This window comes from Mus musculus, chromosome 11 (genome assembly GCF_000001635.26).
Source record: "Mus musculus strain C57BL/6J chromosome 11, GRCm38.p6 C57BL/6J".
Classification (NCBI taxonomy): domain Eukaryota; kingdom Metazoa; phylum Chordata; class Mammalia; order Rodentia; family Muridae; genus Mus; species Mus musculus.
Genome location: NC_000077.6, coordinates 46362038 through 46380703, shown reverse-complemented (window position 1 = coordinate 46380703; position 18666 = coordinate 46362038). Strand labels below are relative to the sequence as shown.

Here is an 18666-nt window from a genome sequence, read left to right as displayed (position 1 = left end):
GGACTTCTGTAATAGTGTCTATCTGCTGCAAAAAAGAAGCTTTTTTGATGAAAGATGGGAACTATACTTATCTGTGAGGGATAAGGATAAGTATTTAGAATACAGTTAAAACTTACACTAAGAAAATGGCAATACTAGGTTCTCCTGTAGGGTCTATGCTTCTCCAGCTGGCTGCTTGGCTAGGTTTATAGTGTTACGCATGGATTCTCTCCCATGAAACGGGCTGTAAGCTCGACTAAGCAGGTGCTGATTACTCCTAAGATGAAAGTGTCACTATTGCACAAGGGTGCATCTTGCTACAGTAGTCAGTGTTGTGGTTTGTAGGCTTTAACAGCTGGGTAGGGCTACCGAGTCCTCCTCTCCCCTGGCAGCTTGCATAGGACCTTCTGAAAACACTTTTTAATTTGTATTGTTTCTTAATCATTTCCTAATACCTACTATGTCGAAACCAGTGAGGTGGGCGTGACAACGACAGTGGTGAATAACATGGGCAAGGTGTTTGCCCTCATACACAGGTAGAGGAGACAGCCCATAGTGATGTACATTACAGCACAAGGTAGATACACATGGGCAGGCTCTATGGCAGACCTCAGCAGCAACTGGGGCAGAGTTGGAAGGAAGTATGGTTAGGAAAGAATCTATATCTAGGCCAGAGTCAGAGTTTGAGGCATGATGGATGTGCCAGTCAAGTGAAAACAAAACACAAAACCTAGAATCTCATCCTGGGCAGTGGGAATAGCAAGCCAAGCAACCCAAGGTAAATAAAAGACAGAGAGAATCTGGGCATAGTTCAAGAGAAGGCTGCAATTTGAGGTTGCAGAAGCCAAGCTAAAGAGCCGCTGTGGGACACAGCAAAGTCTGGACTTTCTCCCAACAGTAGGAAGCTACCAAATGGTGGAGGGCACTCAGCAACAGCGTTTGTTTTATATTTGGAAGTGTTTGTTCTGACTGCAGTGGGGATGGCAGATTATACACAGGGAAGGCCAGGACGCAAGGAAGCTGGGGCAAGGCTGGTGACCCAACACGTGATATCTCATTCTACAATTTGCTTTGTAATTATTTCATATTTTAACTCTATTGTGTCTTCCTGAGGACTTGTCTAGAACCAAGGATAAGTGGAAATCTGTCTGTTTTATAACCTGGGTCAGGACCAGATATCCTCTCACAATGAAGACAGAAAACAAGTTAGAATTTAATTAAATCAATGTTGATTAATACCACAAAACAGAGTAGAAAGTCTTTAGATTATCATACTACCAAAAGTAGTTAATAAAACTAGATACAAAATATTTTATATAACTTATTGTATAGCTTTTTGTCTAAAACTATCAAATTACTGTGTGAATATAATTTTAAATATTTATAATGCATGACAATTTTATATTCTACTTCCACATTCATTCTTTTAAATGTGCTTCTGTGTGTATGCAGGGGCTCAAAACTAATCAATCACTCTCTCATATATCTGAATTTTTAATGGTTCAATCCATTTGTTGCAAAGATAAATTTACTTGTTTTATGTACCTAGATATATGGATGAGCATTCAAGTTGTCTCCAGGTATAATGAAAATACATTATAATACACATATAATAGAGAACTGTTCCTTTTTTAAAGGTTTTAAGATGGATTTCTGTGTGTAGAATACCATAGGATAAGAAATTTTTTCCATTGATTATTTAGTATAGCAGTAGGTGCCTGCAGGCCACAGTCCGCAAGTGAAATCAGAGAACAACTTCTGGAAGTTAGTTTTCTTCTACTGTGTGGGTGATGGGGGTCAAATGAGCCTGCTGCCCCAAACTGGCCTCAGCTCTTTCTGAGGAAATGCAAGTCTAATGAAAAGAGAAAGGGTATCCTCACTTTGTCAGGGCAAAGAACTAGAGCAGTAGGGAAGGTACACCTGGCCCTTGCACCCATGAAGCATCCCGTAGCTCTTATCGATAGTAATATAGCATACTGAGAAAATAAAATACCTTTGAGCTCTAAAAAAAAAAAGATGCACTGCAGAGCTCAGGGGCATTAGGCCAAGACTTTTCCTGGTGCTTTTTCACCTGTTTCAAATTGATCCGGTCAGATTCTGTAACAGACTAATGTTGGGGCCTGGGCCATGTCCTGGGCCTGCTGGATCTCTCACTTGCAGGCTCCTCGTCGCCATATGTACACCTTCATCTCCATACAGAAACAGACAGAAGCAGAAATGGTGTGTTGACAGGACATTACAAAACTCCCTGAGTACATAATCTATCTGCATAGTTTTTAAAGTTACCAAATGCTATGTATAATAATAAAATTTCCCTTCCTTGGTCCAAACCCCATTTCTCTAACCCCACATCGACCGATATGAGCCAGCAAGGTGGCTCAGCAGATAAGGGCATTTGCTACCACATCTGAGTTCAAGCCCTAGGGCAGAGGTGGTAGAGAGAGGGAACCAACTCCCATAAATTGTACTGTCCATCTACACACACACACACACACACACACACACACACACACACACTTAAAAATGTAAAAGAAGTTCACAAATACAATCAACTTCTTACAGACTTTTCCAAGATGCTATATTCATATACATACAACACAAACAAAACCGTCTCTTTCCTTTCTTTTTTTTATATAGCAGCTGCATAATCTATACACACTACTCTTTTTTTTTCTCTCCATTGGTTAGCAGCCTCATTTGGAGATAAGTCCATAGTAGACTCTGTAAAGAGCCTTTTCATCTTTAATGAATGGAAAATGGCTCATTATGTGGATTAAATGTTTCCATTATACATTTAGTGTGCTTCTGTTTTGTTTTTACAAGCAACAAGAATGAATAACCTGTATGTCACTTTTAATGGTTATAACTGTGACTATTAGAGGCAGCCTATGGACATTTAGTCTCATTGGAGATTGGAGATATGATTGCTACTGATGTTCAGTGGGTAGAAGCCCTACCCAAATGGTCAACAGTACAGAGGCTGAGAAACCCCTCTGAAGAAAAAAAAAAAAAAAGAACAACCAGATGTGGACTTCCTGAGTTAAAAAGATATGTACAGTTGCTATTTAATGACCAAATCGCTGTCCACAAAAGACTCACTTTCTCCAGAGCCATGTGTGTGAACCTTATTCTCAAAACCTCAGCAACCATTATCTGATGCTTTGATCTTTGCTGGTCTGATAGGCATCAAATAATCTAAGTGGAATTTATTTGCATTTCTGTTGTCATAGTAACCAAGTGTCTCTTCATGTTTTGAGAATCATTTGGATTCCTCTTGCCCATTTTCCTATTGAGCTGTTCATAACCTGCAGGAGTGCTTGTGCTCTTGGACCAGCCTAGTGTTAACTTCCCTTTCCTCTCCCAGAAGAACATTATTCATCTGCCACTGATTCTGGAGCTCACATCTTAACACATTTCCATGGAGAGTTCCACACATACCTTCATGGGGTCCGCACATACCTGATGCAACACTCTTGCCTACTGCTCCTCAGTTGGCCAATTAACAATCGCCATTAAACATTGCCCCTGTGAAGCGATCTCCTGAGTTGCAATGAAGCTGTTCCCTATCTACATCAGCTGCCGACTCTTTAGGGCTTAAAAATAAAATAAAGTAATACATTTCCAAACTCACTAAACATCTCCCATGCCCTCCCCTGAAAAGGCTTTGGAAGAGAAGTCACAAACGAGACATGCCGAGAGATGGTTCACAGGACCTGGGGGACCTATGCTCACCACGTGGCACTTGGTTCTTTCTGAGACCAGGTCCTGCTTTGGAGACCAGAGTAACCTGGAGTTTATGATCCTGCCTCAGTCTCAAATGCTGGGACTGCAGGCTCCCTCTAACATGTCCAGCGACATATACTTCTCACAATCAGATCTAAACTAAGATTTTTGTTCCATTCTCTGCTTCTGTTTTGTTTTGTGTTTTGTTTTTTGTTTTTGGCTTTTTATCTAGTGGGGATCGGACTTAAAAATTATTGCTGAATTGTTGCCTCACTTACAAGATATACATGTCCACCTAAAACTCCGTGATTTTTCTTGAACCAAATGAATAAAGAAAACGGCTGCCCATGGAGAACATCAGAGGAACTCCCGTGACCTCGAACATCCAAAGATACAGAAGGGCAGATGGCTGCTACTGCCCGGATACAGCTTCTTGTGAATGGGGTTATGAGGTCACCAGGGCAGAGGTCATTTTACACACCCAGCTCTTCATTTTGAACCTCTTTACCTTTCCCTCCTACCCATCTATCCCTGCTGTATTAAATATGTTTTCAATGCTTCTGGATGCTTTAAAATACTTTTGAAATTGTTCCTTTCATCTCTTTCTATGCTTCTATCTTAAAAACTCCTTCAAGTATCATAGAAACATATTACTTCTGTTATGAAATTCTTCTATTTTTGCCTCATGAGAAAAAGCAGTATTAGCACCTTGCAATCGTTTTATTTTTTCCTCCCTTATTACCTTTCTGGATATTGTCTATACTAACATCTATTTCATCTTTTTCAAAAAAAAAAAAATGTGAGGATTCAGCCATTGCTTTAAATCTTCTTTTTTTTTTTAACTTAACGTATGCTTTTGTTCCTTTATATAGAACAAATCTCTTCCTTGGTAATGACTCCAGAGTTGTTGAATGAAGAGCATAACTAAGTCAAGCATTTGCCTGTTGATGAATGTTTAAGTCTCTCTTGATTTTCTAGTGTAGCAAGTAACGCTGTGGTGAGCATCCTTTTTTTTCATGTCTTTATACGTTTTAGCAGTTGTTTCCATGGGATAAGTCCCACAGGACAAATATATTTGTGTTCATTAACTTAATACAATAAAATAAATGTATGTTTTTGGTAAAATGTTCAAACATAAGAATATATACATTCTTATAACATAAGGAATATATATATTCTTATAACATAAGAATAAATTTAAGAATATATATTATTAGAATATATATATACAAATACATACATACATATATTTTTATATATTCTTATATATTACTCTTTTTCTGCCCCTTATTTTCAAACTTTAGCTCCACCCCACTGGTCTCTATTTTTAATATTTTTATAAGAAAATATCATCACTTGATTAGGGAAACCTCAGTTGTCCTCCAAAAGTTAAACGAGAGTATACTTCTGTCTCTTTTCATTTTGTAAAATTCCCACCTTTTGCCTAGTTGGGGGCAATACTGTTAAAAAGATGGCCAGCATTAAAAGAGGCTTTTCTCCACATCAAGCCCCACAGTAAACCACAGCAAGAAAGCATCCCCGAAGGGAAAGCCAGATGACCACTGCTAACATCTGCGTGAGAGATCTCCTGGAAACAAGGAAAGAGAGGAAGGCAGGTGTGGGAGGAAGCACAGCTCCCCAGTGCGCAGGTGCTGCAGCCGTGCCATCTGCCTTAACTCATCCCTGGCCTCCATCTTTACACAACTGGGCTCAGACAAGAGAGGCTGGAGAAAGGAAAGGAGCAACCGCAGCTAGTTACAAAGTGCACTGACGTTTGACATGACTACGCCTTTTCCGCCAAGACTGTAGTGGTCTGGTTTCTCCTGGGGCCTTCCTGCAGCACAGGTCATGTTGATGCTCAGTGGCAGCCGTCAGCATCCCTTAGCACCAAAGGGCCAAACCTACTGAGGGAAAGATGTGAGCAGCAGGCCCTGCACCCACCTGTCCAGTGTTACTGTCACTGTAGGGACCACGACAATCCTGATTCTCCAGGTCTCAGTTTACCACCTGAATGGAGATGAATGTGTGGGTTGCCCCGAGCAAGCACCACACAGAAGACGAAACAATAATGGAGAAAAACTCTCAAGCTAACCTTGGGGAAAGCAGTGCCCGCCTGTCAGTCATGTAAGCTCTATTTCACACGATGCCAGGTTGAATGCCGTGGACCACTGCAGATTTTCAGATGGAGCATTAGCTAACCTAGCCCTGAATGAGACCTTGAGCAAGTCCCTTGAAATGCCCCGTTAAAATCCTGATTTTTATCTAAGAATCAAGAATGCTGCTGGTGGCTCTTCTCAAAGCCTGACACCAGGGTGGGCCAACAGAGAGACACACTCAGGAGGCCAGGAAGTCACCGCTTCTGTGGCTTTATCCTAATTTTACAAATTACTAGGGAAAAAAAAAACTACTCCGGCTGTCACAATTTTCCTTCTCACCAGCTAAGTGTGGCTGCCGTCTTCCCCAGTGATGTTTCCTGATTACCTAGGTGCCTAAAAGAACGTTCATGCAAAGTATGGACCCAGAAAGACAAGAGGATGCAGGCTTTATTTGTGGATAGGGAAAGGAAAGGAAGGAAGAGAGGAGACAAGAAGCATTTGAGTGACAGTTCATCACCCGAATGATTTCAATTCACCGGCATGTTTATGTAGGTGTTTCCTATCCTCTGAGTTATCTGAGAAATCATTATTTGCCATTTTTGTCCAAACAAGCTATCAAAGGGACTGGAAAGATAGCTCAGCAGTTACGAGCACTTTTTGCTCTTGCTGGCAAAACCACCCTGAACGTAAATACTTCTTTAAAATATTTTTAATTCAAAGTTACTAAGAGGTTGAAACCTTTGGCCTAAGGATGTGAAGAACGAGCCAGGGTTTGAACCCTGCCTGACATGAAGACATCCCTTCTCCTCCGCTCTGCCCTACCAAAGTAGAAATTCTGTTATCAGGTACCTATAAATGTCCTCTTGAGGGTGTGTGGCATGTAACTTCATATTGATGTATCCACTGTGCGCCACAAGGAGTGACGGCACAAAAGGAGCTGTCATGCTGGGAAATCAGGGAACATCACCCAAACCCAGCTCTGAACAAGCCAGTGCAGCAGAGACAATACCGCACTGAGCCACGGCTGGGAGAAATGGGCTATGCGACTAGCCTGCCCTGAGTCTGGGTAATGAAAGGTTTCTGTGAGCATAAGAGCAGGTATGACAGTCGGAGGTTTCTCTTCACTATGAATGAAGGAAGCTGGCCTTCCTGAAACTCAAACTTCTCATCTATGTACTGGAGAAACAGCACTTTGTTGGGTCATGTTAAGTGCAGTGGAGTGTAGAAAGGAGTTTAAAATATGATTATCTTTTGTTACTTTCCCCCGTCTCTCCCTGAAACTCAAAACCCAATTCTGTTTTATAAAAACTATTGATTCAAAAAGAGGGCCTAAAATTCACTTGCACGGTCTTTGTGCAGTTTTGTACATAAGCCCGGTTGGATTGTGTTTGATCCATAAGCTATCTCTATAAACACATGGGACAAGGCAACACTCCTTAAAATATTATGTCCTTATGGTTTTGTTATAATTTTAAAACTTCTCCATTATTTGTTGTGCATGGTAGTATGTTGTGAGAACGTTTTCACACAAGTATATATTGTGTGGTGTGCATGCACACAACCGTCCCCTCCTCCCACCCCTCCTCCACCACCTTTGTTCTCTGCAGTTTCATTTCTACTTTCATTTCCTAAATGCACACACGATTTTATGTGACTACATAAAATCCAGGAACTGCATATGAGAGAAAACGTACAACCTTATTTTTCTGAGCCTGGCTTACTGGGGTTGTCTCCAATTGCATCAATTTTTTTCTACAACTTGCATAACTTTGTTTTGCTTTGTAGCTGAAAACAAATGTTCTGTTGTGTCTCTCTAGGGTCTTGTCTTCCCCCTTCCCACTGTTGATGGACACCCTGGTGAGTCCATAACTTAGTTGTTGTCAATAATGCTGTGTAGTTTCTCCGTGACTTAGGGTCCTTCAGGGAAATGCTCAGGAATCACTGGCTTGTGTGGTAGGCCTACTGTTGGTTTCTAGAGACCGCACCATGCTGACTTCCACAGTGGCTGAACTAGTTTACATCCCTACCAGCACTCTATAAGAATTCTCTTTTGCCACCCCCTCCCCTGCATTTCTTTGATTTGTCTCTCTAATGTTGGAAATTCTGACTGGGCTAAGATAGAATCACAACAAAGTTTCGATTTGCAGTTCTGTGACAGTGAAGCTGAGCATGTGTTTAATGGCATCAGAGTTTCTCTCCTGGGGACAAGATGTTCATTTAGTGGTCGCATGTATTGGGTGGTTTGTTTACATTTCTGTGGTTGGGGACTCTTCAGTTCTTTATGTATTCTACAGTCTTCTGTCAGGTGTACGGCTGGCAAAGATTTTCTCTGAGACTGTTTCTTTATTCAGTTAGCTGTACTCATTGACTGTGCCGAACCTTAACTTCACAAAGTTCCATTTGTTAACTGTTGACGTTATTTCCTGAGTTGGTATAGCTTTGAACATGGCAAGAAAAGAGACAATGCTACCCAAAGTCTTGCGACCTTGTGTGGTGCAGACAGCCAGAAAACAAGGAAGAGTGGGGACAGGCTGACATGGTCTCTCCCTCTTCTGGTGACTTTCGTGGTTTTGTTTTGTTTTTTGGCAGACCTCACCCTGATGTTTTTCAGAAATAGCACAGTTGTTTGGGAAGATTACAGGCCACCATCATTTCCCAGAGACCGAACTGTGTTTAGCTCCTGACCCACTGCTCCCATTGACCAGTTAGGGAGGGACCATCCAAGCATGCCTGTTGTTTCCCAGATCCAATCTTGTGAAATTCAGGGAGAGCTACTGTCAAGGTCTCCAGAGAGACTGATAGGACAGATGGATTGGAGAGGAGACTCAAGCAGTTACCAGAGACTGAAAATGAGGTTAGTGGTGGACAGCCAGGTCTCTCTGACCGCGAAGACTCATCTGAATGACGGTTAAGGCACAGATGTCTCTTCAAGCCCATGTGTGGAATGAATGGATACTAGGAACCCTCGGAACAGAAAGGAAGACTCCTCTTTGGAAATCACGTGACTTTTGCGTGCTTAAATATGCTGTCCAAGCTGAAGTGTGCGGAAAGCACAGGATTTCAAAGGTTAAGACTAAAGAGGGACGCAGCCGATCGATGTTATGCTCGGTTTGATGTGATGATAATTGAGATGTTTGGGTTTAAATCAAAATTAGTTTTATTTGCTATTGCTTTTCTGAACATATTTACAGAAGTGAAATTATTTTGAGAAGGCTAGCCCTAGTTATATAGCCCAGGCTGGTTCTAAACTTGTAGAAATTACCCCTCCTCGACCTTGTAAGTGCTGGAATTGTAGATAGAGGCTACCGTGCCCAGCTAGAAAACTTGAAATTGCCTGTACAGTTCACATTCTACTTCCATCCTTATTAGACACTGTTGCTTCGGAATTCACATAGAACTTTTGCCCTATTTTTGACTCCAGCTACATTTCCTTGCACTTTATGACCTAACTACGAGGAGATGCTTAATCAGCACTTTTCTGCCAAGCACTCTGCTCTAGTGGCCCACCTTGTAGAGAGTGCTCACCCCTATCTGGTCACAGACAACCCCTGCTAGACTTCCCGGTCTGTTGGGGGCACCCTCTCTCCAGAGGCCTGTCCTCGTGACATCTACCTATACCATAGTCTTTTCGGCTCTTGCGTTGCCTTTCTGATCTTCCAAATGTATGAAGGAGTTACACGGAGATCCTTATTAACCTACTGTGAGATGAACACCTGGCCTACAAAATCCACAGCCTAGCAGTGCAGCTCACTGCAGAGAGCCTCGAGGCCACTCATGATCACGTGGCAGCTCAGTAGCTGTAGCCTTCTGCCCAGAAGTATGAGGAGATGACAGTGAAATCATGTAAGACATCACTGGCCTAGAAGAAGAGTAAAGTCCAAATCCTGAAGTATACGTTTCTTTTCTTTTATTGATTGATAAGTGCTTTAATTTTTTTGAGGTATGACCTGGCTGTGTAGACCCCAGCTGGCCTAGAATTCACTATGTAGGGAAGGCTGCTATCAGATTTTTAGTAATCCTCCTGCCTGTTTCTTAAATACTAGAATAACTGCAGTGCTAAGCTATGTATTTATTTTTTGCCATGTGGCTGAGACTGGCCTGGAACCCCCAGTGCTTCTCCTTCAGCCTACAGAGTGCTATGATCGCAAGCGTGCACCACTATGTCTGGCTATGGAGTATGGTTTTTACACCACAGTGAAGTCAGAAACTGAAAGTGAACTCGTCATTAGTGAGGCCTGTCTATGACCCCCATGAGAGAGTGGACAATGTTCATTGCTTTGTTTACTGGACTCAGAGTGGTGCCTTGTTCATCTCTGGCCTTCGACAAACATTTCCAGAATTGCCAAATAGATTAGCTTTAAATGTAATTGGGATTGTTTAAACTGAGTCCAGTGTGATGTCTTAGCCAAGCACCATAAGGGATCAACCACTGCACTAGGCACTGAGAATGTGCCATGGAACTCAGTAGTTTTCAGAGAGAGGTGGGTCATTAGCCAGAGCTGTTTGGATTCTGCCTTGAGCCTTCTACCAGGCTCTCCAAGAAGGAGACAAACGATGTCAGCCACGAAGCGACATCAGCTCACCAGTGGTCAGGGACTGCAATGGTTACAGGATGGACAGACCTCTGTGCACTTCTGTTCTGATGTACACACCATGGCTCCTGAGGACTTCAGTGATGGGCCACATGGGGCCTCTTTTCTAGCTGTGGAAGCTGGAGTTTAACACAACTAGATTGCCAAAGCTACTGTGAGGCCAATATGTAAATCAGAGGCTCTTTTTTTGTTTGTTTGTTTGTTTGTTTGTTTTGTTTGTTTGTTTTTGTTTTTTTTTATGTATCCAGCAATTGTTCTAGGGAAAGATAAATACATCGAGGAGACGACTCCATCAGTAAAGTGCTTGTCATGTAGCCACAATGACCCAAGTTCCAATCCCCTGGCAACCATATAGAAAACACTGGCAGTGTGAGCCTATAATCCCAGCACTGGGGAGATGGTGACAGGAAGGGCTCATGGGCTAGCTAGTCAGGTCCTAGGTTCAGTAAGAGATTCTGCCTCAAAAACCTAAGGTTGAGAGCAGTTGAGGAGCTCATCTCATTTCCACAAATACACACACACACACACACACACACACATACAGACACACACATACACACATACACACACTCACACACATACACACACATGTGTGCACTCGCAAAATACACATATAAACAAACAAACTGTTCATCTTGACTGCATCAGGATCATGAAAGGGGGCGGATAACGCATCCCCTATAAATATTTATTTCACATGTAATTTTCCATATTATTTTATTTGTAACTGTGAATATGCATGTTTCTCTATTTTAAAAAATATTATTTGCAAAGAAAATTGGGAAAGAAGTGCCACAAAGTTACCCTGCATTCAACAGGGTCTGCTTCTCACATCTTGATTGTTTTCATTTGTTCTGTGTCTCAGCTAGAAGATGAGGACTGGTTCCCAGGCAGAGGCTCAAAAAGAACTGAATACTGATTTCAGTTCTGGAGAAATTGTTGGTGCTACCATCCCCAGTGCTAACCAAGTCTACTCTTGTGTCACAGTTCTCTTGCAATAGCCAGTCCTTCCTCAACCTCTTTTGAAAGTGCCCTTTGTTAAATGTCCCTGTTACAAGCCAGGCAGTGTAGTGACACCCTCCTACCTTATGCTCCAGTCAACCCGAAGGGGAAAGAATTGTCCTCATGAGCTATGAATAAAATGGTTCTTGGAGCCAGGCAGTGGTGGTGCATGCCTTTAACCCCAGTACTTGGGAGGCAGAGGCAGGCAGATTTCTGAGTTCAAAGCCAGCCTGGTCTATAGAGTGAGTTCCAGGACAGCCAGGGCTACACAGAGAAACCCTGTTTCCAAAAAAACAAAAACCAAAAAAACCCAAAAAACAAAACAAAACCAAACAAATAAAAAGGTTCTTGGAAGTTAGATGAACCACCCAAGTTTGTGGAGCTAACAAGAGACAAGCAAAGCCTCTTGGACCCCGCCCTGCCTCTGTTGTGCTGGTTTTACCCCTTCAGAAAGAATGCAATTGAATGACGTGTTTCACAGATGACTCCGTAGTTGACTAAAATTCTGTTTTCGATGGCAACCATATTCTAGGCACCCAAGAAAGGCTCTGCCATCCAAAGGCATTTCCCAAACTCATTTTCCCTAGAGAGGATAGTCCCATAAATAGAATCTGTCTCACTGGGTCAGGTGGCCCATCTCCTAAGGACAATGGCATTTGTACACAGGTAAACGTTGAACATCATTATCAAACAACATACCATCAGTCATTCAGAAAACACATCTAGTAAGCTCCAAAAGGACACATGCCTGGGACCAGAACAGTTTTATGGGGAAGGGCCAAGTGGCTGGCCAAAGGTAGTTACAGAACAGGAGTATGGTACCGAGGTGTTACTGTAGAACTTTGAATAACCTAGGGGCATGGGAAAGCCAGATGTGGCCAAGACATCACGAACAGTATGTCTCACTATCCTGCCAAGCCTAAGCACAATTACTAATTAGCTCATAGAGATCACAGAGCAGGGAATGTTGTCATACACATGACTGCTCCCACCGAGTACATAGCTCAGCCCAGCCATGAGTTTTACACACATTGCTATGTCAATAGGACCATGGTGTGTGACACTAAGGCTAACTGAATAGAAAAAGCAGTCACCATCATGACCCTTTAAAGGCCCTTCTCCCAAGAGCTTGCACGGAGTCCCTTTCAGACGGAGTCAGGAAGCAACTTTGGGATGTTTGTTTGGGAACACTGAGGCTGGCTTACAAAGGGAAGGAAAATTTCTGAATAGTAAATTTCTGGAAACAATCAGCATTAGAGCATCCTCTCCTCTCTCACTTAAAGGGACTTAATGTCTCAGTAGTAATTCTCTGGAAACAATTGACATGAAAACAGTGTCTCCTGTCTGACTTAAGTGGATGTAATATCTCCTCACAGAAGAAGCGCACGTTGAAGGGCTCCATTGAACTCTCCAGAATCAAGTGTGTGGAGATTGTCAAGAGTGACATTAGCATCCCGTGCCACTATAAATACCCTTTTCAGGTAAGCCCATCAGGACTACAGCCTGGACCATGGTTAGAATCCTCAGCTCTTGTAAGGGAAGATGGACAAAGGGTGACTCTCCCCCATGTGGAGAGCTTAGACCAAGCCCACAGGCAGGCTTTTGTGTTCTTCCAACCAGTGACATTCATTCATTCATTCCACAAAGGCATAGATTCTTGAAGAGGTTCTTGGTTTCCCGTGGTGCTGGGAATTGAACCTGGGGCTTTCCACATGTTATGTAAGCCCTCTGCCACTTACTACAGCCCCAGCCTTGAAGAGGTCCTAATTCCTGTCTCTTGCCTGGGGTTTCTGAAATTTCACAATCTGAAAAACATCTGGAGATGGTTGCTTCTGCCACCTGCAGAAAGCGAATGTTTAAATATAAATGACGATGAGGGTTAAGTGGTATTAAATAAGCAATAGTTTTCAAAGGGTCAGCAAAATGGTTTATCAGGCAGAAGTATTTGTGTGCAGGTCTGGTGACCTGAGTTGCATCCTTTGATCTCAGAAAGAGGGTGGAAAGAACTCTGAGAATTGTCTTCTGACTTCTACATTCAAGCCATGATGCACTCTCATGATATGTGTATGTGTGCGCTTGCATGCACACACACTCAAAAACACACACAGTGATAGGGGGAGAAGGAAAGAAAGAAGGGCTGACTGATTCTAAAATCCAGCTTGCCAGTTACTACTTTGGCTACATTGTAAATGTTGAGTGGCCACCTGCTACTAGAGAGCCGTGCTATCAGGGCTCACAGATCTTTCTCCATTGACTGGTAAATGTACCTTTTAGTCTCTTTATCTTGTTCACTACCCTTTGTAGTTCTCTCCTCTCAGACACCTCTCTTATTTGCCCACCAGAAGGCAGATATTCCTTAGCTATTTTGTTTCCAGTGCTGGGAATTGAATCTAGGGTCCTGAGCATTCACTAGGCAGGTAGGTGTTCAAGCTCTGAGCTTCATTTCCCTCCCAGATGGTCCATTTTAAATGAGACACAGAAAAGAGCTTTAAAAAAAATAAAAACTAAAAATGTAGCCCCAGTGAGTTGGTCAACCCCTCCCCCCATCTCTCTCGCTCCTGTCTCTTCTTCCCTCCCCCCTCCTTTTTTTTTTCTTCTTCTTTTTCATATCACCAGGCTGGCTTGGAACTTGGAATCCTTCTGCCTCAGCTCCCAAGTCTAGGATTACAGATGCCCCACCACACTCAGCCTGAGGTGGAAGTTGCAAAGACGAAAGTAAAAGAAACAACAGAAATTGCCAGTAATTAAATGTGCCAATCACAAATGCCTGAGGAGGATGTCCGGTACTAATGACATTTCAAAGACCCATGGCTTGGTTAATAGTTTCCTGCTTTAGACTCTCGCTTGAATTCTACAGGATGCTACCAGTGAGGAAGGGTGGGCTAAAGCACAGGCTTTACTAAGAAATTTAAAGAGAATCTTCAGTCAATTTCTGTCATCTAATAACCTACTCTTCCATACACTGGGAAGGTTTCTCTAATGACTGAAAAATTAAGATCAGATAGGAACATGGTATCTAGTCAAGAAACCAACTTTTCTTTCTCCTGTTTATACCCCCTGGTGGCATGACACCCAAGAGAAGCCACCTAGCCTGCGGAAGGTCACCCCCATGACACAGCACCCAGGCATTTTGATGAAAACCACACTGGTTCCCAAGTCACCCAGATTAAATGATGATAAATACTGAGATGGACCTGACATGGGCTCCCCATGTCTGGGTACCCTGTTCATCATAGACTCTTGTGTACTTACAGGTCGTGCATGACAACTATCTCCTGTATGTGTTTGCTCCAGACTGTGAGAGTCGGCAGCGCTGGGTGCTGACCCTTAAAGAAGGTAATTAAACTCCTGGGATGAGTCACTGGGGCCTTGATCCTGGGCTGGGCTTGGGCTCCGTGAAGGAACACAGGGGACTCCATGAGCAGCTGGTGTTCAAATTTTATCCATTTATTATTGGTCACTGTCTGTCATGGGCCCAGGAGCAGCAACAAGGGATTGACCAAATCCAGCTCACCACCTGTTCATTTACGGCTTCAAGATAAAAACAGTTTCTATATTTTTAAGACATTTCAAAGGACTATATAAGCACCCACACGATATCCTTGATTTTGCCTCTTGGCCAGTCAAAACTAAAATATTTACTCAAAACTAAAATATTTACTATCTGGCATTTTAAAAATGGTTTGCTTACTCTAGGAGAACAAGGAAGGTTAGAGTGGGAGCCCCTCCCGTTAGATCACAGGGTGGCATCCGCCTCTTCCTTCTGTTCTCAAGCAAGTTCCTAACTGCAGTCTCCCTAGCTGTTAAACAAGATAGGGAAGGGCACTCGGAATCTCTCTGCACAGCGCCAGTGATAAAATACCTAGAACTAGCAACCATAGCCAGTGCCATGGAAGCATTAGCATGTTTGTTTGTTTCTGTGTGTGTTTGTTTGTTTGTTTTCTAGTCAGGGGTTTATGGAACCCAGTCCGGCCTCCAATTGTCTAAGTAGCCAAGGCTGACCTTGAACTCCTGATCTTCCTGCCTCCATTTCCTTAATGCTAGACTTACAGGTGTGCACCGCCATGCCTGGTTAGCTACTTCCTCAGCCTCAAATTCCTGACAGCATAATTAGAGCTCACCCAGTGTTTAAGTCCGTGGGATGTGGAGACAGGCTGCTGTGGTGAAAATCTGGAAAGTGTTGGTTGTTAGTGTTTTACCTGGATCTTTGTGTGCCTCCATTTCCTCGGCTATAAAAGTTACCTAAGCACAGCCTTAGGGCTGTTGTGAGGATCAAATGAGCTAGGACATGTATGGTACCTTTAAAAGTTCTCACTTGAGAACAGTACCTGCTTACCTTTAGCCTGAAGCCCGCAGTGTGTCAGGAGACCTGTCTCCAAGCAGCCATGAGAAGAAAGGAAGCAAGCCCCTCACTCTGCCTGGAGCCACAGCACTCTTGTCTAGAAAATAAGGCTAAAGTGGTAACTTACACGTTTCTGGGGTCAAATCAGTCTAAAATGGGATAGGACCCAGCAAGCACTACACCAACTACAAAGTGCCCTCGAGCCCGGTAGCCATGGCTCACAAATGGACACCAGGTCAAAGCCAATAAAGAACCCCAGCTACACTCACTCTCCTGTATCTTACAGTTTGGTTTTGATATGAATTTCAAAACTGAAAGGATCGTTAGAGATTGACTAATGTTAAGGGGTTTCTTGTTTTTTTGTTTTTTTGTTTTTTTTTTCACTATCAGACTCCCATTTATTCCTAACAAATTTTACTGCAAAGCCATAAGCCTAGAAAGAACAGAAGCGAATTTAGAGGGCCTCGGGGCAGCTCAGTTGGGAGACTACTTAATTACCCTGCATGGAGCCCTGGGTTGAAACACCAGCACTATACAGACATGACATGGTGGTACCTACCTGGAATCCTGGGACATAGGAGATAGAGAAGAGGATCTGAACTTTAAGTATGTCCTCAGTTTTAAGGACATGAAACCTTTTCTTAATTGAAAATAAAAAGGCAAAGTTGCTGTCATTCAAAGTGAGAGAGATGGGAACGCCCACCTCCCCACTTTCTCCTTAACCCCCACCCAAGGCTTCATTATAGAGCCCACTCACCTAGTAGATGGTATAACAGGGAAATATGGTGAAACTGAGGCTCAGACCAGGGCTCCCCATCCTATGGACACACAGACAACTGGAAGAAGATATGGAAAAGAATCTATATCCCCTGCTGCCGCCTGAGTTAGCCCATGCTCCCCGAGTAAATAACCTACGGGGTTGTCTGACTGTTCCGATTAGGACTTGGGACAGGGGTCGCGGTCCAGTCTCAGGGAGTGGGAAGATGGGTGATGCTTCATTAACCGGCCTAGAAATGGGTCCTCAGTTGCTACCAATTCTTTCAGAAACGAGGAATAACAACAGCCTGGTATCCAAGTATCACCCTAATTTCTGGATGGATGGGCGGTGGAGGTGCTGCTCCCAGCTGGAGAAGCCTGCTGTAGGCTGTGCTCCCTACGACCCATCCAAGAATGGTAAGACTTTGGGAAAGAGATAAAGAGGAAACCATTGCAGCTTCCCATCCACAGGGCGTTAGAAATGGATGGCTAAATTCTCTGTTTCCAGAATTCTCATTGGGGCACCTTTATCTACCACCACCCCTTTCATGCTTTTCCATGTCAAAACTGATACACTCAAAGTGTGGTCATTGGTCAACCACCAATACTATCTAGGAGCTACTTATAGATATAATATATATGGCCCTGCCTAGTCTACTAGATCAGAATATTCTTTTTAACAAGATCCTTGGGGGACTGGTAGACAGTAAAATTTGAGAAGTACTTCAGTAGCCTGTTGGAGAATTTGAACAGTCTTGGAGTTTTTTCTTTTTGTAGCTGTCCTGGAATTCACTCTGTAGACCCAGCTGGCCTAGAACTCACAGAGATCTGCCTGCCTCTGCCTCCCGAGTGTTGGAATTAAAATATGTGCCACCACTGCCCAGGTTGTCTTCTTAGATCTTTAAGTATAGAGATAGCCAAGTACACAGTATTTATTTCTTTTAGTGACGTCACACCATGCATATGTCTAATTATATAATTCAACTCTAAAGGCTTAAGGGAGAGAGAAAAAACTTCTCCTTAATTTTAACTCTGGCTTCTTCCTTCCTGACCTTCAGGCTTGCCTTTGACCTACATAGGCTCAGAGAAAATGAATCCATAAAAGAAATGCAAAGTAGAAACAAAAAAAAAAGTTTGTTTTTGGTTTTTCCATCAAAAGCTCAGCCCTGGGGTTTAGACTGTGTCTTGATTTTTATCTAATACCATGGCAACTTGGAGACCTCCACCTCCCACCAACTGTAGCTCTACTCAAATGCACTTCACAGCATCGTTCTTTGCGTCTTCATAGCTGTCTCAGGTGAGATGGACAACCTTGTGCAGTTCAAGGTCACATGATTAATTGCTGTACTTGCGTTTTTCTCATCTCTCAGCCTCTCCTACCACTGATACTATTTCTCACCCTGTGGTTTTTACTGCCCTAACACGAGGCGGATATAACACATAGTTGGGTTTTCCATGGCTTCCTGAGTCACAGACTCCCCACGCCACTTTTAAAACCACGGCTTTTCACCTTGCACTAGGGAAAGAAAGAGCCAAGGCCATCAATCTGCCGACCTGCGTGAATAATATTGAGCACTGTAGAGGTCAGTGCCTACTCCTTGGCGCTGTCGATCCTGCTGGCTGTATCCGCGCAGAAAGAACAGAAGGTTTGGTTGTGTGACTCTCCTTACAGGGTTGGCAGGATGCCTGGCTCCTGAGAGGAAGCCTCCCAGAGCCAGAGCTGGCCTCTGATTCCTTCCAAGGATACTTCTTTGGACCCTTGGAGAAGTCACCTGGTGACATGGGGCCCTAATGCCCTCAGTGCTAAAGTGGTATGAGAGAGGTCTCAGAACCCTAAGGTGATGTAATCCCTGCATTCTAGTCTGCTTCTATTTTGCGTTTATCACCATATTGCTTGCAGTGTTCCACAGCAGCGTTCACAGGCTTTCCCTCGCCCTGAGATATGTGGCGGAGGTGTTGCAAGTGGTTGCAACTCACTATGACTACCTTCAGGAAGGGCTGGTCTTTGTAAGCTCCTCCACGCTGTCCCCAGTAGCTGAACAAAATGGCCATGCTTGTGAGGTGCAGCCACTTAGCTGATAACTTTGCTTTTCACACAGCAACCCACTGCCATCTCTTCTGACTTAGTTAAATAGAACAACTCCCCATAGTTTTAGCAAGATGGTAAGCAATTTTG

The 18666-nt window shown here is 43.2% G+C and overlaps 1 protein-coding gene across 5 annotated transcripts in view; it reads left to right on the top strand.

Annotated features, from left to right (window-relative positions):
* Nucleotides 1-18666, top strand: part of Itk (IL2 inducible T cell kinase) — a 64368-nt gene that overhangs the window by 8812 nt on the left and 36890 nt on the right. For 3 of the 5 annotated variants that reach the window (NM_010583.3, NM_001281966.1, NM_001281967.1), the window contains exons 2-4: nucleotides 12769-12873; nucleotides 14647-14728; nucleotides 16779-16907. In NM_010583.3, the coding sequence (NP_034713.2) occupies nucleotides 12769-12873; nucleotides 14647-14728; nucleotides 16779-16907 (316 nt within the window). Of the gene's footprint in view, nucleotides 1-12768; nucleotides 12874-14628; nucleotides 14729-16778; nucleotides 16908-18666 lie in introns of all 5 variants that reach the window. The other 2 variants (NM_001281968.1, NM_001281965.1) reach the window with 2 other exon arrangements.